Genomic DNA, 25,195 nt, shown 5'->3' with positions numbered 1-25,195 from the left:
GAACCTGGACTAGGAATTAAGGTTGAACTTGAAGGAAGATCTGCAAGGGTGGGGGCTGTGGGACAGCAGAGCCATAGCTAGCCTGAAAGGTTCCATGGCACACATTTCCAAGGGCACAGCATGGCCAGCAGACTGGTGTGATTTCCAGCTCCTCGAAACCCTGGGCTGTGTGCCTTCACTTAATGAAGACTCTGCATAATCATCTGTGACAATGCTGGGTCCTAGACATGACAGTGATGGAGCTCCTAGTTGGTTCTTTTTTTTTCTTTTTTTTTTTTTTGAGGCGGAGTCTCGCTTTGTCGCCCGGACTGGAGTGCAGTGGCCGGATCTCAGCTCACTGCAAGCTCCGCCTCCCGGGTTTACGCCATTCTCCTGCCTCAGCCTCCCAAGTAGCTGGGACTACAGGCGCCTGCCACCTCGCCCGGCTAGTTTTTGTATTTTTAGTAGAGACGGGGTTTCACCGTGTTAGCCAGGATGGTCTCGATCTCCTGACCTCGTGATCCGCCCGTCTCGGCCTCCCAAAGTGCTGGGATTACAGGCTTGAGCCACCGCGCCCGGCCCCTTTTTTTTTTCTTTAAGAGACAGGGTCTCACTACATTACCCAGGCTGGTCTCAAACTCCTGGCCTCAAGCGATCCTCCTTCCTTGGCCTCCCAAAGTGCTGGGATTACAAGGCATGAGCCACTGCGCCCCACCCTGGGTTGTCCTACAATGAGTGCCAAATGGAAGGGATCTCACCCTAAGATAAAGGGGTAATTCTGAGGATTGCTGGGGGCTTGGGCCGGGATCCTTGGGACTAGAATTCCAGAGTCTGGAACCTTGGAGTTTTGGGGGCCTATGGATGGCAGGATTCAAGGGGCAGCAGGTCTCCAAGGATGGACAAGTGGGGCTGGGGGAATCGGATGTAGAGGCATCTTGGGGTTCATCAGGCTAGAGAGGTCTGAGGGTGCTAGGGTCTTGGGGCACCTCAAATCTGAATGCCTCTGGTTTGGAGGGATGAAGGTCTTGGATCAGGAACAATCCCAATGTTGTAGGGTCTTGAGCCTTGCATTTGGGGGTCAGTGGCACCTTTAGGGTATTGGATCCAGTGCTCCTAAAGTACCCTGGGGTCACTCAGGGGCTGAGGGCCAAGGGGGTCAGAGGTCTGGGTCGCCATGAGCATCCCCTCTTCTGGGAGCTGGATTCCCAGCCCTTAAGGGGTGGGGAATCTGTGGATAGAAAGAAGCTGAAGATTCCAGGACATTTGGGGTCTCAAAATCCAGGTCCAGGAGGAACTGCGAGAGGGCTATTTGAGAACTCGAGACCAGTATCTCGGGCCCTGAGGTGTTGGTAGCCTTCAGTGGCACATCTGAGGGCACCAGGCAGCTCTGAGTCCTATAAATGATATCCAAAGCTCCTGAGAACCCTGGCTTTGGGGTGGGTGGACCTATGGAGGTCTTTGATCCCTGGCTTCCAGAGCATCTTGGTATCTGATATGTGGATCTTGGGGGCTCTGGGATGGGTATCCCAAGTCATTTTGGTAAGAGAACATCTCGTGTTTGAGCATATCCGAGCACTCAGTGCATCATAAGAGTCCGGGGTCCTAGGGTGTCTGGGGGTTCCCTGGACATCTTAGACTTCAGTGTTCCTGGATTGGAGGCCAGGTCTGTGGGCACTCAGTTGTGAGTAGATGTTGGGGCAGCATCTGGAGATTCCAGAGCATAACAGAGTTTCAAACTCTGTTTGAAACTGTCCCAGGGGTCCTGCTGTCTCAGGGGTCCTGAGACTATGAGAGTGTCTCAGATGTGGGGGCACCAGGTCTTAGGTGAACATTCAGGGACTGTTTGGGGGTGACTCTAGGTCCTATGGTCTCAAGATCTGATCTGGGAGGTGAATAAAGGCAGAGTCAGGTATGGGCAAGTCCTGACTAATTGTGGGGCTGTAATCTGAGGGACATGGTGCCAGGCGTGACGGGGGTCTATGTCGTTCATTTCAACAGGGACCTGCCCTTTCCGAGATCTATGCACTCCCTGGCCCTTCTGAGATGCAAAGTATGGGGACGCCTGGAGCCTCCTCCTGGGATGTGGGGGTGGGGGAACGCCAGAACTCAGTACGCCTGGGACCTCTTGAACACACATCCCAATGAAGCTGGGGCTGGGGTCTCTCAGTCCTAGGTTTGGGTTCCAGGTTCCAGGTCTGAGATCTCTCAATCCAAACTCAAGCTCCAAGTTCCGGATGTGCCTAGGTTTGGGTTTTAGGTCCGAACGGAGTCCGGGGTCCTGGACCCTCAATTTTGGGTCCTCGGGCCGGCTAGGGGACCCACCAGGCCGTCCTCACCGCGCAGCCTCCTCGTGGCGACCTCCGCAGCCGGCGCAGCCGCATCGCGCTGCGACCCAGTGGCACGCGCGCAGGGGCGCGTAGCAGCAGAGGCAGGGCACTGCCAGGGAGAGCGCGGCCAGAGCGGCCCAGCGCGCGGCGGGGCGCGGGTGGCCCGGCTCGCAGGCGCACGGGTCCGAGAAGTCGCCCTCGGCGTCCGACAGGCAGTGGTAGAGCAAGCTCTCGGCGCACCACAGGCAGCTCAGACGGCGCACCAGGAGGCGACCCGGGTCCGGGGCCTCTGCGCAACGGCCGCCACGCCCGTCTGCTCTGCGGCGGAAGAGCGCGCGGCAATGCACGCAGCGCGCTGCCTCCTCCGCCTCAGGGGAGGCCTTGGCAGGCGCAGAGGCTGGGCCCGGGCCGGGAGGTGGGCGAGCTGGGGGCGCTGGGGGCGCAGCCTCGGTCAAAGGGTCAGGTAGTGCCGCTGGGGGCCCCAGGGCAGCGCCCCTCAACGCGCCGGTCTTGGCGAAGCGCACGACGCAGGTGGACAGGGAGAGGGGCGCGGGTGGCCCGGAGCGCCGGTAATCCTCGTAGCCGCGGCCGCCCCACCCCAGGCCCCCTGCCCCTGCCAGGGGCTCTGAGGGCTCCGGAATCCCCGTGAACGGTAGAAGCGGCGGGTAGCTCTGCAGGACGAAGGGACAAAGAGATCAGAATCCATCCCAGTCTCGGCCTCAAGGATCCAGTTCCCTAGCGCACTCTTGGGTCTGGGATTGAGATTTTCAAGACCCCAGCTTGCTTCTCTCCCAAGGTCCCTCAATCCCCACTTTTCTCCAGGGACAGACAGAGGAATCCACGCACCAACCCCACACCTTTCAGGACCCAGAGGCCGAAGGTTCCCAGTCCTGTCCTCTCTTAAGATCCAAGAGCCCCAGCTCCCAGCCCCCTCCACCTCGAGATCCAGAGGTTCTGGACCCAGCCATCTCCTTAAAGGCGCAGGAGTTTGGTTCCTGGGCCCCTTTTACCCTCCTGGGTACCGACTCGCCCACCCTCCTCGTTAATTTAACAGACTTCTTCCAGGAGTTCCCCAAATATACACTCTGAAAATGGTCCTAAACCTCTCTGGACTTCGGAACCCCTCAAAATCTCCAAGAGCACAAGGAAACTCGGGAAGCCCGCACCCAAGCCTCCTAGAAACCCAGGCCTCCAAGCCTCTCCCTATTTCCCCGCCGCTTTCTCCCAGTCCCACCCAGTTATCAGGTCAGCCATACCCTGGAATCTGTGGTTTTTCACCCCCCTGGGCCATGGCTCCCGCTCCCTTTGGGTCCCAAGTGCACCGCCCCATTCTCCCAGGAGCCTCAGGCTCCCAGGTCGCACCTGAGCCGAGGAGCGGCGGCGCTGGGGGGGTGTGGTCGGCCCGAAGCCTGAAGCTGACTCCATCGTGACGACGGGGGCCGCAGCGGTGCTGGGAGGCGTCTCCTGGCGGCTGTGACTGGAGGAGGAGTCGCTGTCCACGTGGGACTGAAGGAGATTGGCTGTCTCAGAGCGGGGACACGCCCCCGCACAGCCGAAGCCCTCACATAGAACCCCTCCCATTGAGAGCGAGGGCTCTGCGACCAGGAAGGCCTGGGTTCAAACCCTGGCTCTGTCACTGGTTGTGTGACCTCCGGCAAGTGAGCTCACCTCTTGGAGCCTCAGTTTCCTCCTCTGTAAAACGGGGATCCTAAGAGTACCTATTCATAAGGATGCGGTTAGGGCCACCGTCAAGGGCACAGCACATGCCTGAAGTACTGGGAGAACTGGAAATGCTTATTATTATTTTTGTGGAACTCTTTTCCTGATCTAACCAGCTCGCCAAACCTGCGGAACATCTAATGGTCTTCCCGCTTCTCAGAACCCGTCTCCCCAGGGCCGCCAGCTGCCTTCCTCTCTCACTCCCAGCCCCACACTTTTATTGGGGCAGTCCCACCCACTCTGAGTGCTCCCCTTCCCATGCAAACCAGCCTCTGTTCTGAAACTAGCCGAAACATGACTTCTCAGACCCTTAGCTTCCTTTCTGTCACTTGGGCATAACTCCTACCTCATCTGCACACTGCCTTCAATAGACATTCATTGAGCACCCACAACGTGCCAGACTCACAAAGACCACTGTGCAGATTCCAGAGGGTGCCTGGACAGCAGAGCATCTTTCCCGGGTAAGTGCTCGATGCACGGGAACTGTCTGCAACCGTTGTGGCCCCACTTCATCTCCCATGACCCTGGAATCCCCCCGCTTTTCTGCCCAGGGAATCAATTTTGTTCCTGCAGGTGTTTTCGGTAACTCCCATGGTTTCCAGCAAGTGCCAAATTGCACCCAATATTATGTGCATTCATTCATTCAGTTTATTCAACACATATTTACTAAACACTTAACTGTGTGCCGGGCACTGTTTCAGGCATTGGAGACACAGCAAGAAACCAACAAAAGATCCTTGCCGGCCTGAAGCTGACATTCTAGCATGGGAGATAGACCATAAACTAATAGATAAGAAGAAAATAGGCCGAGAAATATGCCTGTAATGCCAGCACTTTGGGAGGCCAAAGCGGGCAGATCACAAGGTCGGGAGTTTGAGACCAGCCTGGCCAACATAGGGAAACCCCATCTCTACTAAAAATATAAAAAATTAGCTGGGCACCTGTAATCCCAGCTGCTTGGGAGACTGAGGCAGACGAATCCCTAGAACCCGGGAGGTGGAGGTTGCAGTGAGCCAAGATCGTGCCCCTGCACTCCACCCTGAGCGACAGTGCGAGACTGTCTCGAAAAGAAAAAAGATAATAGTATTTTCAGAAAGGAAATAAGGAAAATGCTTTAGAACATGGGAAAAAAATAGCACTAGACAAAGGGCATTGATAGATTGCAATTTTAAATGGAATACTTAAATTTAAATACTCAGGGAGGCCCTACCTGAGAAGTTGATATTTGTGTAAAGCCCTGAAAGAAACAAGGGAACGAGTCACAAGGAAATCTGTGAAAGAGTGTTCCAGGCAACAGCCAGTGCAGAGGCGCTGGGGCAGGACTGTGCCTGCCATGTTAGAGTAAGAGCCAGGCGGCTGTGTGGCTAGAGCCAAGTAAGCAAGGGGACCAGACACACAGGACCACATGGCATGGGATCTCATATGCCACTGTAAGGACTTTGTCCTTTACCTGATTGAGCTGGAGCCCTGAGAGGGTTCCGAGTGTGGGAGGGGCATGATCTGACTCAGCCGTTGATAGGGATCCTCTGGCTGTGTGTAGGGGAGGGAGGGAAGGAGTTGACAGTGAGAAGCTATTGAGATGGTCCAGTTGGGAGATGAGTTTGGACGGTACCAGGTTGGAGGCAGATTGTGATGGTTTGGAAAGTGGAACCAATATTTGCTGACAGATGAGATGAGACGCATAAAGATAAGAGGAGTCAGGGATGACTCCAAGGTTTAGAGCCTGAGTAACTGGAAGCATGGGGTTGTCATTAATTTGTTCATCCATTTACTTTTAATATTTATTCATTTTTATTGTTTATATATTTTTTCAATTTTCTGCCTTTCCACACTAGAATAGAAGCTCCAGGAGGAAAGGAACTTTTTGTTCACTGATGTAACCCAGTGCCTAAAACACTGTCTGATATACAAAAGGTGCACAATAAGGACCCTTGAATGAATGTGTGAATCATGACAGGGCAGAAAGACTAGAATAACTGGGATTGAATTGACACTCATAGTTCGGGCCCAATTTTGTGTCCCCAGCATGTGGCATAGTGCCTGCTACACAGTAGGTGCTCAAGAATGTTCATAGAATCAAAACCCCTGCCCTCCCAGCAGAGAGGCATGCTGGACACTCACCGTCAGAGGGCAGGGGGTCTCTGCAGTATCCTGGGAAGGAGAGGAGGAGGAAGAGGAGGAGGAGGAGGAGGGGGTGAGTGAGCCTGGGGAAGGGAGAGAGGCAGAGAGTGAGTTCCTTGAGCCCAGCTTCTCCTCCCGCTCCCAGGCCAGCCCCCAGTGCACACCACCTGGGCTGCTCACCTCGACCCAGCGCGGCCAGCGCAGCCAGCAGGCTCTTCTGGAACTCATCAGCCTCTGCAGGGCTCTGAAACGTCAGTCCAAACTTGCAGTCACCCAGGCTCCAGTGGTGAAAGATGGGATTCACCTTGTTGTAAACCAAGCCTGGCTTCAGGGTACACTCCAAGGTCGTCTGAGGGGCACGAGGAGAGCAGGGTCAGATACCCCAACCCAGATATGCCTGTGACATCTCCTCCATCACCAGCCCTCATGCATACCCTAGTGTCTTCTTACACCTAGGTCACCAGCCCTAGGCGTAACCCTGAACCCTGATCAATGCTGATACGACTCCCCAGTTTTACTTGTTTTGTTTTTTGAAACAGTCTTACTCTGTCACCCAGGCTGGAGTGCAATGGTGTCATCAGGGCTCACTGCAGAATCAACCTCCCAATCTCAAGTGATTCTCTCGCCTCAGCCTCCCAAAGTGCTGGGTGGGATTACAGGCGTGAACCCCCACACCCAGCTACGCCCAGTTTTACTGAACACACCTCCGATGCGCAAATATTTTCTCAATCCCTGTATTTTCCTAATACCTCCCGCTGATACCCCTGTAGAAACCCCGAATCTTACTGAATGCCCCCAAACACTGTTAACCCCTTTCTGATAACCCAGCATCCCCGCTCTGACTCAAAAATACTTCCCAGACTTTACTGAACATCTCACAATATTATTGTTCATCCTCTTCTAATAATAATCTCTGGAAACTTTACCCAAAAATGTTCTCTCTCTCTTTTTTTTTTTTTTTTTTCCAGATGAGCTCTCCCTGTGTTGCCCAGGTTGGTCTCAAACTCTGGGCTCAAGCAATCCTCCTGCATTAGCCTCATAGGTGGCTGGGATTATATAGGCACTGTATCCAGTGCTTACCCCAAAATAGTCTTATTAAACTTCCACAGATTCCCCCTCAGATGCTAGCGAACACCCTATTGATGTTCCCTCAAATCCTTGCTTAGTATTATTGTATTCCTTCAATCCATTTCAAATGCCCCCACTGACTCCTGTTCCGAAACAAAACCTTTCCCCCAAGCCTTTCACACAATCCATATCTTTCTACTGCATCCCTAGTTGAAACTTCAACACTGTCCCTCCACATTGTGCCAGACAGCCCAGTTATTCCTGCTGAACCCATGTATAGAATTGTCACCCGTCTCTGACACTTTCAAATGGACCCCAGCAAATGCTTCCCTATACTTAGGGCAGACAAGGGCCAGGTGGTGTAGGGCCTGGTGTTGAGGATCTCTGAGCAAGGTGGAGGGTTTTGAACAGAGGAGGGACATGGTCTGAGTTGGGGAGTGGGGGGAGGCAGTGCCCCCGTGGACCAGACAGGGGGCTGGAGCGGGGAGCAGGAGCAGGAGCAGTACAGGGAGACAACGAGGAGGCTGCTGTGATAGTCTGGCTGGAAGTGGCAGTGGACAGGACCCTCCTAACACCCCATGTATCCTGCAATTCCCAACTCTTATCTACAGGACAGATATTCACTCCCAAACTTCACATTCCAGCTTGATTCCTAGGCTGGGAGGCAACCTGACCTCTGCTCCATACACCAGCCCCACTCCCCTCCCTCCCCAGGTCCCTACCCTCCCTGCATGCCCCAGGGTGGCTCACTTTCTGGTCCCGGAGGCGCTCCCCGTGGATGACGTAGTGCCCCTGGCGGGCCCCCCCCTCGGGCCTGGCCCCTCGGACCCGACACACGCTCACCTGGCTGAGGCCCCCGCCCCCCACAGGCAGCCAGCCCCCACTGGAGTCATCTCGGGCCATCACCACAGCTCGGACCCGCACCATGTACCTGCAGGAGGTGGGGGGAAGGACAGGGACAACACAGTCATGAGCTCAAATCCTGCTCTCCCATGGAATGTTCCCCTAACCCTCATCTCCCCTCCAACTTTATCTCTCACATCTGGGTCGACTGCACCCTAAGCTAGCAATACCCACCTTCAACCCCATGGCCACCTTCTTCCACATGGCTCCTTTCTTCCTCATGCCTTCTCTTCTCTCCCACCTCTATCTTCTTCTCCATGTCTGCCCTTTCTCTCTGTACCCACCTTTCCCCCATCTCTCTGTCCCCACCCCCACAGCCCTGGTGTTGCACTCCCCTCCCCCTCCTGCTCATCCCTATTACCCCCTTCTCCTCCCTCAGCACATACCCACAGCCCCACCCAGTGCTCCCCCTCACAGCTGGGTGCCTGCGCATATATATTTTCTCTGGGCCCATCAACTCAGCTCCCGTTCTCCCAACCCTGCCTCCGCACCCTGTCGTCCAGGTCACAGGCTGGGTGAGAAACCCAGGCTCTTTCCCCCCCCCACCCCTTCCCGGATTTATGAATGAGACCGGATGCAAAGCTCACTGAGTCACCCAGCAACGGGAGATGGGCAGGGAACAGGGAGAGAACCAGAAATGGCCAGAAAGAGAGGCTCAGAGGGAGATGGAGGCAGAGGAAGTCAGAAACCGGCGACCGAAGACACAGCCAGAGAGCATTTCATTCACAAAAATCAAGGCTGCTCCCTCAGGCCCCAGCCGAGGGAAGCCGGGGGGAAAGATGGGATTGGGGGGGAGATTGATCCTTCCTCCCTCTTCCCTTCCCGCCCCCCAGCCCCAGCATCCTTCAGAACCATTTTACCCCGCCCCCCAGCTCAGGGGACGTAGCCCTCCGCCCAGTAATCGGGATCAGTGTCCAGCCCCTCACTGCCACCCAGCACAGGGACCCTGGTGTCCCAACCTTAGGGACCCAGACGAGCTCTAGCCCCCTCCCCCACCTGCAGGCTGCTGGGTTTCCCCGGCCCTTCGGGAGGGGAAGGGGCGGCCGCAGCGCCCCAGCCCCCTTTTCTCAATGGGATGGGATTTTGTGAATGAGCAGTCACGTGACGCTGCTTCCTTTGTCCGCCCGCCTCCCCCGACAACAGGTGAAGCAGGGAACGAGGGCAGGGGTCCCCCCAGGGCCTAGCTGTAATGGGACACTGGGATTTCAGGGTGTCCTATGCTCCCCACACATCCTGTGTCCCCCGCGGGGGGAGTGGTCCTCAGCGTTCCTCAATGGTGAGGGTCCAGGACGGAATTTTGTGAATGGGGCTTCCTCGGAGAAAGTCCAGACCCCCCAAATGAAGATTGGTACCCCGAATGGCTGCCGCGCAGTTTGAGGGGTCCCCACTCCCTAGTCCTCCCAGCTGGGGCCTGGGGGGCGCCTGGGTGGGCAGAAGGCGCAGCGCGGTCCTGGCCGCCCCCTCATCGGGGCAGGCAGTCTGTCAGCCCCCGCCCCCTCGCCCCCCTCGGCACCTGCCTGCGAGGCTCCGGCCGGGCTCCGAGCGGCGGCGACGCGGCCTCCTCCTCCTCCTTTTCGTTCCAGCTCCCTCGCTGGCTCCGGCGGCGCTGGAGACGGGCACCGGGAGCCGGGGCGAGGGGGGAGGGAGGGGGAACCTGGAAGACGGGTGGGGGGGGGGAAGGGGCGGCTGGGGGAGGGGTAAGAGCGAGGCGGGCTTACTTGCCTGCTGGGTCCTAGAGCCCGGCACTAGCTCTAGAGAGCAACCCCCCAGCCCCCATTTTCTTAAGATCCAGAGGGGATCCCCCACTTTTCCACCCATCTGCGCCATTGGTCTCTAATGCTATGAGGAGGGGACAGGGGCAGGGACAGGGACTGGTCTCAAGGTTCTAAAGAGGCGGTGGTCTACGCTGTGGCTTCGAAATGGGAGGGGCTGAGTGCCTGGCAGGGTTCGATAAGGGGTGGGGCGTGAGGGGAGCCTTCACATGTGGGTGGGGTTGGAGGGCCTGGGTTTAACGAGGTTTGGATGCTGAAGGCGAGGACTAGTGCGTGCGTCACGGAAGGGGCGGGCCCACGGTGGATGGGCCTTCTTGGCGCGCCGGGGCGAGGAGAGGGTCTTGGGAAACGATGTTGCCGGGTCTTAAAAAGGCGGAGCTTAGAGGTAAATTGCCTTAGGGGCGGGGCAGATGAGAGAGGTCCAAAGGGGAGGAGCGACGCATGGGTGTTCGCGTGGGCGGGGCCTCAGGAGGGAATAAGGAAGGGGCGGAGCATTCTAAAGGGGAGGGGCTAAGAAGAACAACCCAAAGGGGTGCAGCTTAGAACTAGAAGGCCGGGGGGCGAGGAAGAAGACCACGGAGTATTTCAAGGGGAGACCCAGGTTCGTAAGGGGCCGGGCTCCCGCGGGCTCGCAGGAGGGCGGGGCCTCGAGCTCCAGGGGCGGGGCCTAGATCTCGGGGTCCGCCCTCGCTGTCTCGCCCACTTGCCTTCACCCGCACCCCCGTTCTTTTCGGTTATTTTCTGCTACGGCAGTTCCCTGCCCTGCCCCGGGCCCAGGGGGCCGCTGTCTGAACTCTGGTCGGCTGGAGGACTCGGTGAGTGGGCTCCTGGGGCGGAGGCGGGGCCAGGGCGGAGCTTGGGGACAGGGGTGGAGCTCGAGTGTGGATGCCAGCTAGTAGATAGACCTGGCGCGGGAAGAGTTTTAGGGGTGAGACCTGAGGATCTGCCGCTGTCTGGGAAGAGGGCGGGACCCAGGTGATCTAGAGAGAGGCGAGGAGTCAGAGAGTTAGAGGAGAGGACTGAGGGATCAGCATGACCAGCCAAGGGGACAGGCATGGAACCTTAGTACATAATGGGGCAGGTACTGAAGTGTCTGAACAGCAGCTGTGTTGGGGACATGGGAAAGAAGGCGTGAGTATCGAGGGTCGAGGAATAGGAGTGATACCTAAGGACTTGGGCCTGATCGGATCGTGGAGAACAGGGGCGGGGCCGGTGCGGACGCATTAGATCAAGTACAGCCAGCCTCGTAGGGTCCCCACGGCCCTGGCAGGCTGACTGGCGTGTTTTTCTGATCAGTCTCCCAGCTCCGTCAGAAATGGGGAACGTGCAGTCGGAGCCATCGGCGGCTGGGGGCTCCCGAAAAGAGCAGGCCTCGGACCGCGCCCCCGACTCCCGCCGGACGTCCCTGGTGGAGCCCGAGATGACCTCCCAGGCCATGCGCCTGACTCGCGGGCTGGGTGTCTGGTTCCCTGGCAGCTCCGCACCCCCGGGACTCCTGGTACCCCGGGAGCCCCAGGCCTCACCCTCGACCCTGCCCCTCACCTTAGAACGGCCCTCTCCAGTGATGCCCCCTCCTGAAGAGGCGGCCACGGTCTCTGCACCACCCCCAGCCCCCGCGGGGACCCTGCTGCCCGGCCCGTCTAAATGGCAAAAGCCCGCGGGCACTCCAGTGCCCCGGATCCGGAGCCAGCTGGAGGCGAGCCATCGCGGCCAGGGCGACCCTCCGAGCCTCCGCCCGCTGCCGCCGCCTCCGCCGCCGCCGCCGCCGCCGCCCCGGCAACTATCCGTAAAATACCCTGTCCCGAGGGCCCCATCCCAATTTCCGCCGCCCCTGGAGCCTTGGAAGCCGCCACCACCATTACCTTCTGAACGGCAGCCGGCGGACCGCAGAATCACTCCTGCTCTGGCCACACCTGCCTCAACCCCCACAGAAAGTCAGGCTGGGCCGGGCAGCCAGGGCCAGACGGCCGGCAGGGCTAGCGGAGGGGCGCCTCCCCAGGCGGGCGAAGGCGAAATGGCCCAGCCTGCGGCTTCCGAGTCCGGCCTGAGCCTGCTGTGTAAAATCACCTTCAAGTCGGGGCCCTCTTTGGCCCCTCCGGCAGCCTCGAGTTCCTTAGCAGCCAAAGCTTCGCTCGGGGGCGGCGGAGGCGGCGGCCTCTTCGCTGCCTCGGGTGCCATCTCTTACGCCGAGGTCCTGAAGCAGGGGCCCCTGCCTCCTGGAGCCGCTCGCCCCTTGGGAGAGGTTCCTCGAGGGGCACAAGAAGCTGAGGGAGGTGATGGAGACGGCGAAGGGTGCTGTGCTCCTCCCTCAGCGCCTGCGTCCCAAGCCCAAGCCCTACCGCCGCCACCCTACACTACCTTCCCAGGCTCAAAGCCCAAATTCGACTGGGTTAGCGCTCCCGACGGTCCTGAACGCCACTTCCGCTTCAACGGGGCTGGCGGAGGCATCAGGGCGCCGCGAGGGCGTGCGGCCGCACTCTCTGGGCCTGGGGGCTCCCCTCCGCCACCACCAGGGCAGATGCACTCAGCTCCCGGGCCCCGGAGGCCCGCACCTGCCCTACTGGCGCCGCCTATGTTCATCTTCCCGGCACCCACTGGCGAGCCCATGCGCCCGGGGCCTCCAGGCCTGCAGGAGTTACCACCGCTGCCACCGCCTACGCCACCACCCGCGCCACCGCTCACACCGCCGCCCACACTGCAGCCACCAGCGCTCCAGTCAACGCCGCTGCCGGTGGCTCCCCCGCTCACCCCGGGCCTGGGCCACGAGGCATCAGCCCTGGCTCTCACCCTAGCCCCTGCTCTGCCCCCAGCCTTAGCCGCCGACCAGGCCCCGGCCCCGGCCCCGGCCCCATCCCCATCCCCAGCTCCCACCATGGCTGAGCCCTCGCCGCCTGTGTCCGCGCCCGCACCCGCGGGTGCACCCATCAAGACCCGCACGCGCAGGAACAAGGGTTCCCGTGCAGCCCGGGGCGCAACCCGTGAAGATGGCTTGCTTGGAGATGGTCCTCGTGAAGGAGCTACAGCTACAGTGCCAGACAGCAGCGGTGGAGGGGGTGGTGGCAGCGGGGCCTCTCAGACTGGGGCAGCTAACACCCGCGCTGCGCGCCACTGGCCGCCCTTCCAGGTGCTTAACTCCTGTCCCTGCAAGTGTTACTGCCGCCACCAGCCACACCATCGCCGCCTGCCACGCAACGTCTCTGCCTGGTGAGAGGAGGGGAGAAGGGACCCGAGGGTGCCGAACCCCAGACTGCTGGATAGAGTCCTACTCAACCCTTTGGTTTCCTGACCCTAGAATGACCCGTGTCCTTCCTCTCCACCACATCTCAAACCTAGCTGAGCTCCACCTTTCAGGACCAAGAGGACCCTTGATCCCATGCTGACCTTTGACGGGAAAGGGGACACCCTGGCCCAGCCCTATGGCATCCAATACCTAAGTGGATTCTTGGCCCTCCTGTACTTCTCTTGGAGCCATCAGAGAGGGAGGCTGGTCCCAGCTGGCCTGACCCTATACACTGCCTTGACCCTGTCCTTGAGGGTATCAAGGAGGACCACATCCCAGGCCACTCAGGGATGGGGGTGAGATGACTGTCTTCCTGGAACCAAATGGGGGTAGATGCAGGCCTCCAACGTTACTGGCCACAGTGGCAGCCCTGGACTCCTGACCCCTCTAGCCTCTGGCAACTTCTCCTGACTCTGGGACTCAAGGCTTCTGCCACCAGAGGGCACTGATGTCCCAGCTCTTGTGCTGGGGAGGCTCCTCCTGAGTCCCTCATCCAAAGGGGACACTGCATCCTCCAGCTACCCCCTACCCACACTGAATCACCAGATCTGGCCACTGGGGTCTGATCCTGGCTCCTGGGAATGCTGAACCACTGGGAGACTGCCCTGGACCTCTTGAGGCTTAGCTATGTACACTCTCCAGTCCTCAGCTCCCTTTCCTATTAGGTGGACACAGCCCTGCCCTAAAATGCCTTTGGGATATTCCAATATGGCCTTCAGAAGCTTCTTTATTCATATGGGGACAGGGAGGCCCTACAAGGGCTAGGGGCCTGGTCACATTGCCGGGCTTTGCTGACTCTATCCTCCCCCTTAGGCTGAGCACACCCACCAACCACCTGGGCGAGCCACCCTGGGTTGCCACCATCAAGCTGGCCGGCTCCCTGGTGGCCGGGCTGGAGCACTACGACCTGCAGGCCACCCATTCCAACTGAGTGCAGTCGGCTCAACACTCTCCACCTTTCCCTCCATGACAATAAAATAACCAATCCAGATGCCAGCAGCCTGTCAATCACTTGCCAAGGTAGTGGGTAGGGTACAGCAGGGCAGGCTCACCATTAAAGCACATCTTGGGAACAATCGGGAGGCTGGACCAGAGCAGCAATAACTGAGGTTCCATTCACCCAGCACTCAGATTGATGGGCCCAGGGCAGGGGGGATCTGATTCCCCTCAATCCATAAGCCCCAATTCCGAGCTGACCTGGTACCAAGCTCACAGGCTCAGCACAAACCACTTTGCAAAGGAGTGATCATTCCCATTTAAAGTTGGGAAAACTAACTCTGGAACACTTGTGAAATTTCCACATCCCACAAGGGATTCAGCCAGATTTGGACCCTGCACCTTGAACACCTTCCCCAGAATGTCAAGGCAGGAAACCTAGGCTGAGGGGTGTGCGGGGAGGTCCTCAATCACACGCCGGCTCAGGGAGGGTGGGAGCCACAAGCCCACACCAGGGCCCACACCTTTTGTTCCGCACAGGGCTCAAACTGGCAGCCTACAGACGGGTTCCATTTCACATATCATTTGAAAAATCGTTTAATTCATCACCAACATTTATTCTTTTTAATAGGACACTTCACCCGCTTTGTTGAAAAAATCTGGTACCCTGGCCCAGCATTCCTGTGTCCACAGCTGGCTAGAACAGTCCCCCTACCTGGGGCCATGCCCTCCTGCAGGCCACAGTGCTGCTGGGGCCCTACAGTGGGCATCTGTGTTTGAGGCCCTGAGCAATGCCCACCAAACAGAGGCTTACCCAGTTGGAGGGTGTTATCTCCAACCCCTGAGCGCCCCAAAACCTCCAAGTTCTTCAGAGATAAGAACTTGTCTCTCTGCCATCCCAACTGGGGAGACAAGGGCCTGGAAGAGGGAATGTCAATCCACCTTTATTGGACGAAACCCTGCAGTGTAACTGTTTTAAATAACTCATGCCCTGCCCCACCCAGTGCCCGGTGGGCTCAGACGATCATCTCCAGCTGCCGGGCATACTCGATGACCTGTTTGGCCAGTTCTGTGGAGGGAATGGTGGTGTCTTCCGGCTTCTGCTGCTGGCTGGCAAAACTGTAGTAGTTGCTGGGGCCCAAGACCCACCCTCGCTGCAGGAAAGGAGGGATCAGAGATGGGTAGGGTGATCACAAAGGCTCCGTCCTCACCCTATGGAGCCAGCACTTGCCCACATGTCCTATACTGTCTTTTCTCACCAACCCTACTCTACCCCAACTCTTGACAAGTAACTTCACCTCTGTGCCTCAGTTTCTCTGTGTTGACACTGGGACCCTAATTACACACCTCTCTGGGTCGACTGTGAGGATTTGGTGAATCAACACCTTTAAAGCACGGAGGATAGTGTTTGGCCCGAGTGATAGTTTCTTTTTTTTTTTTTTTTTTTTTGAGACGGAGTCTCGCTCTGTCGCCCAGGCTGCAGTGCAGTGGCCGGATCTCAGCTCACTGCAAGCTCCACCTCCCGGGTTTACGCCATTCTCCTGCCTCAGCCTCCCAAGTAGCTGGGACTACAGGCGCCCGCCATCTCGCCCGGCTAGTTTTTTTTGTATTTTTTAGTAGAGACAGGGTTTCACCATGTTAGCCAGGATGGTCTCGATCTCCTGACCTCGTGATCCGCCCGTCTGGGCCTCCCAAAGTGCTGGGATTACAGGCTTGAGCCACCGCGCCTGGCCGAGTGATAGTTTCAGCTGTCACCATCACTCAAATTCAATTTCACCTTCTTTTTTTTTTTTTTTTCCCCCAGACGGAGTCTCACTCTGTCGCCCAGGCTGCAGTGCAATGGTGTGATCTTGGCTCACTGCAACCTCTGCCTCCTGGGTTCAAGCAATTCTCCTGCCTCAGCCTCCCAAGTAGCTGGGATTACAGGCACCCGCCACCACATCCAGCTAATTTTTTTGTATTTTTTAGTAGAGATGGGGTTTCACCATGTTGACCAGGCTGGTCTCGAACTCCTGACCTCAGGTGATCCTCCCACCTCAGCCTCCCAGAGTGAGCCTAGGTGGGAAGATCCACCTCAGTGTGCGTGAGCCACTGCGTCCACCCAATTTCACCTTCCATAGCCTGGTCCCGGCCCTCCTATTGCAACACCAAGCATTGCTCGTGCTCAAATGCCTGAGACCAAATGAAGCAAAGTCTTGCAGAAAAAGCTGCCACCTCTAAGAAATTTTGATAAAGACAGCAGCCAACATGCATGCAGCGCCCACCTCTGCCCACTTCTAGCTGGTGCCAGCGCTAAGCTCATCCTATGTATCTAGCCCCATTCTGTGGATAGAGAAACTGAGGCTCAGAGAGCTTTGGCAGCTTGCCTAGAGTCACGCACTTAAACCTGAGCAGTCTTGTTCCAGTGTCCCTCTAAGCCACCCCACACTGTTGTTAGTGATTTCACCCCTTGGTCCCACGGCCCCTTGCCCTGTACCCCAGCCACCTTCTTGGCGTAGTCGGTCATCTTTTTGGGTGTGTTGAAGAAGAGGATCCGGGTGGCCTCAGTGAAAAGGATTTTCTCGTAGGCCTTCTCGATGCACCCAGCGATCTCATCCCTGGGGGAAGATGAGAAGCTCCTCATTACTGAGCATCGACAACCGCCCAGGACCTGTTCCCCCAAACCTGACACATGTCAGCTCTGACCCTGGAGTTCAGCACTGATGGCAGGAATGTGAGGGGCCCTATTTTATTCATCAAGGCTCAGAGCGGGAGAAACTTGACCAGACTCACAAAGCAAGCAAGGGCCACAGGAGATCCCCACTGAACTCTCCGACTCCTGGGCCCACACTCTGACTCTCACTGCCAGCCACATGATTTCAGCTCTGAAACCCAGCTTGGGATTCACATGAGGGCACCTCTTCTCATAACACCCATCACCAGGGTGCTGCACCCCGCTTCATAGATCCTGAGGGGTTCCTTGTACCCATCAAGAGGCACCATGAACACCACCAAAGTAGAAAAAGAGCAAGGAATTAAGTCGCTATAGTGAGGGAGGGGGTTAGCTCTGGGGAAAAGCCAGTGACAGGGAGGGGTGCCTCCGACATCACTTAGGCCACGTGGTGGGTAGTGGTACTGGCCACCACTCCTCACTCAAATGCCTCTGGGCTCACCTTTGCCACCTAAGGCACAGAAACTCATTCTGATCTGGTGCTCTGCCCTAGTGAACCAGCTCGGCCACCCCTTCAACACCCTTTTACTCCTCAAGGGATTTGTATGTCACATCCACCTGCCCGTGGGATGTCACTTGTGCACACAGCAACCCAAGGGGCTGCTGGGATTTGGTCAACCCATTCTAGAGAAGGGGAAACTGAAGGGTCCACAGTTTCAGTGGCCGGTGAAGTCTCTTGACTCACTGGATGGGTGTCTAGGACGGAAGATGGGCTAAGACAGGCCACACAGTCCCTGCCTGCTGAGCCAAGCCCATGCTCAGGTTTGACACGTGGCCACACGTGTCAACAGCCAAGGGCGGTGAGATGAGAGCTGTTATCCACAATCCCACAACCAGGCCCAATTCACTGAAAAGGAGAGCTGAGGTGCTAGGAGGATAAGAAACACACCTAGCCTGCCCAGACAACCAGTGGCTGGAATGAGATTCAGACTCAAAGCTCTCTGGCTCAAGCCCAAGTTCTTTCCAAACTCCACAGGGCCCGGGCCCCCCCCACACCTGATGGTGTCCAGCAGGATGTCAATGAAGAAGGTGTAGCTCTCGGCGGGGATGTTACCCTTGGCCAGGAACACTTTGTTGTAGCTGCCCTCCATCAGGTACTGCAGAGACCGGGAAAGGAGAAAGAGAAGAGAATGAAGAGGACGCTGCAAAGGGCCCTACCTGTGTGGGCCTCATCATACTCCTAGTGCCCCTGTAATCCCTACCCTGCCAGAACACCCTTTGCCACACAGCCACACCCCTTCCCTGGGTACCCCCTCTTCCAGAAAGCCCTTGCTGGTTTATGCACACAGACACACACAGACACAGACAGACACACAGACACACACACACACACACACACACACACACACACGACTCTCTCTCTCTGCCCCCAACCCCCTTCCTCCCTCCCTCCCTCTCCCCAAGCCTGCTCTGCGCTGGCATCTCATTATCTCATCTACTGTCCAATTATCCATCTATTCTCCAGGAGGGAGACAGGGCTGGCTCCACCTCAGGCTCATCCCTGTACACCTTTGTATGAACTGTGCTGCCTGCCCTAACTGCTCTCTCTCCCATCCTCTCCCTACTGACCAAATCCTCCCATAAAACGTCAGCTCCAGGAACAACTTCCCAACCTTAGGTCCTAAGGCCTTGCCCTGGCCCTGCTCCCTTTGTTCCAAAAACACCGCCTTCTTGGCTGTCCCTCTAACACAGCAGACATGGTGCTGCCTCAAGACACTTGGATTGGCTGGTCCCTCTGCCTGGCTGTCCACAGGGTTCAGTTCCTCACTCTTTTCTTTTTTCTTTTTGAGATAGAGTCTTGCTCTGTTGCCCAGGCTGGAGTGCAGTGGCACAATCTTGGCTCACTGCAACCTCTGCCTCCTGGGTTCAAGCGATTCTCCTGTCTCAGCCTCCCAAGTAGCTGGGATTACGGGCACCAACCACCGCACCCGGCTAATTTTTATATTTTTATAGAGATGGGGTTTCACCATGTTGGCCATGCTGGTTTCGAACTCCTGACCTCAGATGATCTACCCACCTCGGCCTCCCAATGTGCTGGGATTACAGGCGTGAGCCACTGTGCATGTTCACCCCTTTCTTTAAAAAATTTGTTTTTATTTATTTATTTTCTAAATATAGACAGAATCTCACTGTCACCCAGGCTAGAATACAGTGGTATGATCATAGCACACTGCAGTCTTGAACTCCTGGGCTCAAGCTGTCCTCCTGCCTCAGCCTCCCAAAGTGCTGGGATTACAGGCATGAGCCAGTTCCTCACCCTTTTCAAGTCTTTCTCCAATTTCACCTTTTCAGTAAGGCCTTCTGACTCCCCGAGATAAATGTTACCCCGTCCCTGCCTCTCCACCCTCCTTCCTGCCTTTTCTCCACAGTACTCAGCATCTGACAGACTGCACAGGCCACTTACTCTTCGGGCTTACTATCTGCTTCTGCACCCCAATGTCATCACCACAAGATCACGAATTTCACCTGCTTGGCTCACTGCACAGTCTGACAACCTCCCACAGTGCCTGGCACACAGATGGGACTCAGTATTTGTTGGACAAACAAGAGGATGGGTCCATGGGTGGAAAGATGGGTGAACCCTGGCCACTCCTTCAGGAAAGCCCTCCTGAGGCCACCCCTGCACCACCCACTTTGGCCAGGTCCTCCCCCGCCCCTTGCCGTCTCACTTGCTCCAGGGACACAGGGTGCTTGATGTAGACATTGGTCTGGATGTCCTTGGCAGGCAGCCGCTCCAACTCCGTGTGGAACTCAGCCACCCGGTTCTGGGACAGCAGGAAGAGGAGGTTGAGGCCCAAGAGCTGGTGCATATAGGCTGACTCGGGGAGCTGCTCCCTGTGGACGTGGGACGGGGAAGCAGGGTAAGGAGGATTTAGAGGCCTAGCGAGCCCTCTACCCCACGCTCCAGGAATTCTCACGACTGCCCCATGCATCTCCCTGAAGAGGTATCAGGTCCCGGATTTTCATATGAGGAAACTGTGGCCCAAAGATGCATGAATAAGTCACTTACAAGTCATATTGGCCGGGCGCGGTGGCTCAAGCCTGTAATCCCAGCACTTTGGGAGGCCGAGACGGGCGGATCATGAGGTCAGGAGATCGAGACCATCCTGGCTAATACGGTGAAACCCCGTCTCTACTAAAAATACAAAAACTAGCTGGGCGAGGTGGCGGGCGCCTGTAGTCCCAGCTACTCGGGAGGCTGAGGCCGGAGAATGGCGTAAACCCGGGAGGCGGAGCTTGCAGTGAGCTGAGATCCGGCCACTGCACTCCAGTCCGGGCGACAGAGCGAGACTCCGCCTCAAAAAAAAAAAAAAAAAAAAAAAAAAAAAAAACAAGTCATATTGATCCAAGTGAGTGACCTCACTTCAGTGAAATGACAACCTCAGTTTCCCAAAATATAAACTGGGTATCACCACAGTATCCTTTTATTTATTTATTTTTGAGAAGAAGTCTCTCTCTGTTGCCCAGACTGGAGTGCAATGGTGCGTTCTTGGCTCACTGCAACCTCTGCTTGCCGGGTTCAAGCGATTCTCCTGACTCAACCTCCCAAGTAGCTGGGACTACAAGCACATGCCACCATGCCTGGCTAAGTTTTGGTATTTTTAGTAGAGACGGGGTTTCACCATGCTGGCCAGGCTGGTCTCGAACTCCTGATCTCGTGATCCACCCACCTCAGCCCCCCAAAGTGCTGGGATTACACTGTGAGCCACCACACCCGGCCCTTTTATTTGTTCCCAATTCCAAGACAGGGTCTCGCTCTGTCACTCAGGCTCACTGCAGCCTCAACTTCCCATGCTCAAGCTATCCTCCCACCTCAGACTCCAAAGTAGCTGAGACTACAAGTGCACACCATCATGTCCAGCTAATTTTTTTGTATTTTTTGTAGAGACAGGATTTCGCCATGTTGGCCAGGCAGGTCTGGAACTCCTGGACTCAAGCGATCCTCTTGTCTCAGCCTCCCAAAGTGCTGGGGTTTCAGGCATGTGCCATCATGCCTGGCCTCACAGTATCCATTTTGTAGAGATGGGTTGAATGAACAAGGGTTAAGTGAACTAAATGGTTCAACCCAGGTAAGGTGATTAGAACAATACCTGGCCCAAATAAACACAAAGTGTTAGCTATAATTACATTAAGAGTTACTGGCCAGGCGCGGTGGCTCACGCCTATAATCCCAGCACTTTGGGAGGCTGAGGCGGGTGGGTTACCTGAGGTCAGGAGTTCAAGACCAGCCTGGCCAACCTGGCAAAACCCCGTCTCTACTAAAAATACAAAAATTAGCTGGGCGTGGTGGCGGGCGCCTGTAATCCCAGCTACTCAGGAGGCTGAGGGAGGCTGAGGCAGGAGAATCACTTGAACATGGGAGGTGGAGGTTGCAGTGAGCCAGGATCGCACTGTTGCACTCTAGCCTGGGTGACAGAGTGAGACTCCTATCTCAAAAAAAAAAAAAAAGAAAAAAAACAAAGTTACTGGCCGGGCATGGTGGCTCACGTCTGTAATCCCAGCACTTTGGGAGGCTGAGGCGGGCGGATTGCCTGAGGTCAGGAGATCGAGACCAGCCTGACCAACATGGAGAAACCCCATCTCTACTAAAAATACAAAAATTAGCCACGTGTGGTGGTGCATGCCTGTAATCCCAGCTACTCGGAGACTGAGGCAAGAGAATCACTTGAACCTGGGAGGCGGAGGTTGTGGTGAGCCGAGATCACACCATTGCACTCCAGCCTGGGCAACAAGAGTGAAACTCCATCTCAAAAAAAAAAAAGTTATTGGAGTCAGGTGCAATGACTCAACACCTGTAATCCCAACAATCTGGGAGCCTAAGGCAGGAGGATCACTTGTGGCCAGGAGTTCAAGACCAGCCTGGACAACAAAGTGAGACCCCCCCCCATCTCTACAAAAAATTAAAAGAGCCAGGAGTGGTGGTGTGCACCTGTAGCCCCAGCTACTTGAGAGGCTAAGGTAGGAGCATCGCTTGAGCCCAGGAGGTCAAGGCTGTGGTGAGCCATGGCTGCACTATTGCACTCCAGCCTGGGCAACAGAGCAAGACCCTATCTCCAAAAATAAATAAATAAAAGAACCACCACTCCCTACTTTAACGGGGAAAGTGAGAGAGGTAAAGTCATTTGCCCAAGACCTCAAAATCAGGAAGCCGCTGGACATTTCAAAGCCAGGTTCGTCTGACGTCAAATTCCCAATCATTAATCTGTGCAGGTATCATTCAGTTTTACATTCAACACATATCCAGTGAGTCCCTGTTCTGGGCCTGGCCCTGTGGTAGGCACTGCAAGGGACACAGCAGTAACTGAGACAGTTCCAGGCTCTGCCTTTAGAAAGCTCACAGTCCAGTGAGAGAAAGGGCTGGGACGGGCAGGCACAGGCAGAGGGGTCAGAGCTGGGACCGGACTGGAAGCCACAGGAAAGAACTTGGTCTTGTGCCTGAGGACCATGAAGAGACATGCAGGTTCTGAGCAGGGTATAGACAGTGTCAAATTTTAGTGTTACATGATCCTGCTGGCTGCCACGGGGGTTTGAGTCAGAGGGGCAAGGCTGGGGCCAGGACAAGTGAAAGGTGATGGCAGCCCCACTGGGCAGAGGGGGTGCAGTGTGGGAATGGGTAGGGGGAGACTGACTAGAGACCTCCAAGCCTGGATCACACAAGCCAAGTCTCAGGACCTCCAAGCCAACTCCTGACCCTAGTTCTGAGGACAGAACTAAGCCAGGAGGAGTTCCCAGATGAAGAAAGTGGACCCAAGTGGCCAGAGCTCCAGAGATAAAGGAGCTGCCATGCAACCACCCCCCAATTGGGGGCAGGACCCATTCTCACTTGTAATCAAAGTAGTAGCATTTGAGCTGGGCCATGTAGCGCTCGAAGGAGGGGATGTCCTTGCGCAGGATGCTCCATTGGGCCCCGATCTCCAGTATGTCACCTGTGGGTGACAGAGTGAGCTCTCAGGAAGTGACTGTGGTCTCTTCCCCAACCACCACTGCTACCATTCCTGCCATAACCCCCTGATCATCACCCCCCACTAACCCCAGTGACACTCACGGGCCAGAATGAGCTGCTGTTTGGTCAGCTTGGTCCCTGTGGTTGGCAAGAAGTTGAGTTCCAGAAGAACTAGCTGATGGGGAGGGGAGGGAGGGAAGAAAGAAAAGATGGGAATTCAAACACAGATGACTTACCTGCTCTACGCTTTGTTCCTCTCACCTGGAAAATGGGGCTAACCATCATCCTGACTCATGAAGAGTCCTTTTTCATAAAGCACTCAGAACAGGGCCTGAGCACACAACACATGCCCATTTAAGATTACATCACATGGCCGGGCGCGGTGGCTCAAGCCTGTAATCCCAGCACTTTGGGAGGCCGAGACGGGCGGATCACGAGGTCAGGAGATCGAGACCATCCTGGCTAATACGGTGAAACCCTGTCTCTACTAAAAAATACAAAAAACTAGCCGGGCGACGAGGCGGGCGCCTGTAGTCCCAGCTACTCGGAGGCTGAGACAGGAGAATGGCGTGAACCCGGGAGGCGGAGCTTGCAGTGAGCTGAGAGCCGGCCACTGCACTCCAGCCTGGGCGGCAGAGCAAGACTCCGTCTCAACAAAAAAAAAAAAAAAAAAAAAAAAGATTACATCACATTACAATTATTAATAGCCCCACTGGGGAAACAAGGAGGGACACTCAGTGCCTGACCCAGGGGAATCACACGGCCGGGGGGACACCAGCACATTCCATTCGTGGCTGATCTTCCCTACCATCTATTGGGGAAGGGGTAGATGGGCTATCCCCAAAATCTGTATCTGGGAGGGGGAGGTCCAAATCTCCCCACACAGTTCAGCCCATACATCTTTCCTTAGCAGACTCAGCAGCTTGTTCCAAGCCACTGATTTATACTCCCTCCCAACACATACTTGGTCTCAAGCACTCTGAGCCCCGTATTCTTGTTCTCTACTTGTAAGAATATTTTTTCTAGGTTCAGTCCTGCCTTCACAACTAGGCTGCCCCCTCTCCCCACAGATGCGAGCCTAAACCCCAGATCTCTCAGATCCTAACCCAGCCTGGTCTTAACCACACACCCTCTACACAGTCCACCTTTTCAGCCTCATTCTTTTATCATTCTGGGCAGTCCTCATTTCCCACTTGGTCTTGCCTGTACTCCACCATCAGGAAAAGAAAGAACCCCAGTCCTGCCACTCCGACCAGTTAAGCCTCCAAGCACCAAAACTCTAACCCCTCACTCATTCTGCCATCCCAAGTCTTTCCATCATTCCCCCACCACGCCCGCGTAGGTCCATTCCAGTCATCTCTCACTTAAAAAAAAAAAAAATTGTAGAGACAAGAGTCTCGCTTTGTTGCTCAAGCTGATCTTGAACTCCTGGGCTTAAGTGATGCTCCCCCGCCTCGGCCTCCCAAAGTGCTGCGATTACAGGCGTGAACCACCGCGCCTTGTTCTCTCTCGCTTCTTGACCCCCTCCGGGCCGCCACTTTGGCTGCTCCAAATCTTTCGCCCCGTCGGATCCCCCCGCCCGCCTGTCTCGCTGGCACCGAGGTGTATTCCGCGGCCCGGGACTCGGTTGGGTCCAGACACCTCGTAGCGCCCCCCACGCCCGCAATACTCGGTTTCCTGGGCCTGCCAACCTTACCTTCAGCCGGCCCAGCTCTTCCCCGCACTTGCTAAGATTGGGGCTTTTACGGTTCCACTCGCCCTTGAGTTGCTCGTACATGCCGGTCGCGGCCTGCAGGACAGCGCCCGAGGTCGCCGCGGGCCCCGAGCTGGAGAAGCCTGCCGCCCCGTTCACCGCCGCGGCCGCCATCTTGCGTGATGCGGCAAGCCGACCGCCCGATTTACGGCAACGCCGCCTACAGACGCTCGCCCGGCGGAAGTGGGGCCGAGAGGTGGAGCCCAAGGCCCGGGGCGGGGCTACAACCTGCCTCCGCCCGCCACGGGTAGCCCGCCGTCGCTCTCGAGGTGGCGCCCTCGGAGCCCTGCCCTTAATGAACATGTCAGTTGGAGCTCCGCCTCTGTCGTCACTCAAGATGGTGACCGGAAGTCGGCTTTTGCCCTAACTGAAAATGACAGCTGTCTCAACGCCGCCCCCCTCCCCACCGACCTCACGGGTCCAGTAATGAACATGGCTGCCCTGGCTTCAGTCTGAGTGTTCGGGACGCTACGTAGCTGTCCTGAAGGTTCCGCCTTCGCGGCAGCGTCTCCAGCCAAAAGGTGGCGATGTCGTGCCATTTGGAGAGCTGTGTTATAGACAGAGGCTGGGTAACCTTCCAACGGACTAACAGCTAGGATGTGTACCTGGGGCTCCCTCTCCAGTCTCTTTTTCAATGCATCCTTCCACAACTTTTTCCCAAGCTTATATGAACGAACTAGTTA

General features: G+C 56.5%; 3 protein-coding genes across 3 annotated transcripts; 1 reads left to right on the top strand and 2 right to left on the bottom strand.

Annotated features, from left to right (window-relative positions):
* Positions 1–645: 645 nt before the first annotated feature.
* Positions 646–8,384, bottom strand: SPRED3 (sprouty related EVH1 domain containing 3). The gene is made up of 5 exons (XM_033226083.1): positions 7,965–8,384; positions 6,327–6,495; positions 6,147–6,229; positions 3,669–3,812; positions 646–2,977 (listed from the first exon to the last, which is right to left on the bottom strand). Exons 1-5 carry the CDS (start codon positions 8,139–8,141, stop codon positions 2,312–2,314), a joined length of 1,239 nt encoding a protein of 412 aa, XP_033081974.1. The 5' UTR covers positions 8,142–8,384; the 3' UTR covers positions 646–2,311.
* A 2,009-nt stretch (positions 8,385–10,393) lies between these two features.
* GGN (gametogenetin) lies at positions 10,394–14,158 on the top strand. Its single transcript, XM_033226080.1, has 4 exons — positions 10,394–10,490; positions 10,643–10,704; positions 11,186–13,093; positions 13,983–14,158. Exons 3-4 carry the CDS (start codon positions 11,205–11,207, stop codon positions 14,098–14,100), a joined length of 2,007 nt encoding a protein of 668 aa, XP_033081971.1. The 5' UTR covers positions 10,394–10,490; positions 10,643–10,704; positions 11,186–11,204; the 3' UTR covers positions 14,101–14,158.
* Positions 14,159–14,686: 528 nt separating this feature from the next.
* On the bottom strand, positions 14,687–24,876 carry PSMD8 (proteasome 26S subunit, non-ATPase 8). The gene is made up of 7 exons (XM_033226082.1): positions 24,456–24,876; positions 22,862–22,934; positions 22,640–22,742; positions 19,485–19,650; positions 17,812–17,912; positions 16,591–16,702; positions 14,687–15,259 (listed from the first exon to the last, which is right to left on the bottom strand). The coding sequence occupies exons 1-7, from the start codon at positions 24,813–24,815 to the stop codon at positions 15,122–15,124; spliced, it is 1,053 nt and encodes a 350-aa protein (XP_033081973.1). The 5' UTR covers positions 24,816–24,876; the 3' UTR covers positions 14,687–15,121.
* Positions 24,877–25,195: the final 319 nt, after the last annotated feature.

This window comes from Trachypithecus francoisi, unplaced genomic scaffold (genome assembly GCF_009764315.1).
Source record: "Trachypithecus francoisi isolate TF-2019V2 unplaced genomic scaffold, Tfra_2.0 Lachesis_group12, whole genome shotgun sequence".
Classification (NCBI taxonomy): Eukaryota; Metazoa; Chordata; class Mammalia; order Primates; family Cercopithecidae; genus Trachypithecus; species Trachypithecus francoisi.
Note: the sequence above shows the minus strand (reverse complement) of the source record. Positions and strands in the feature narration are given on the sequence as shown.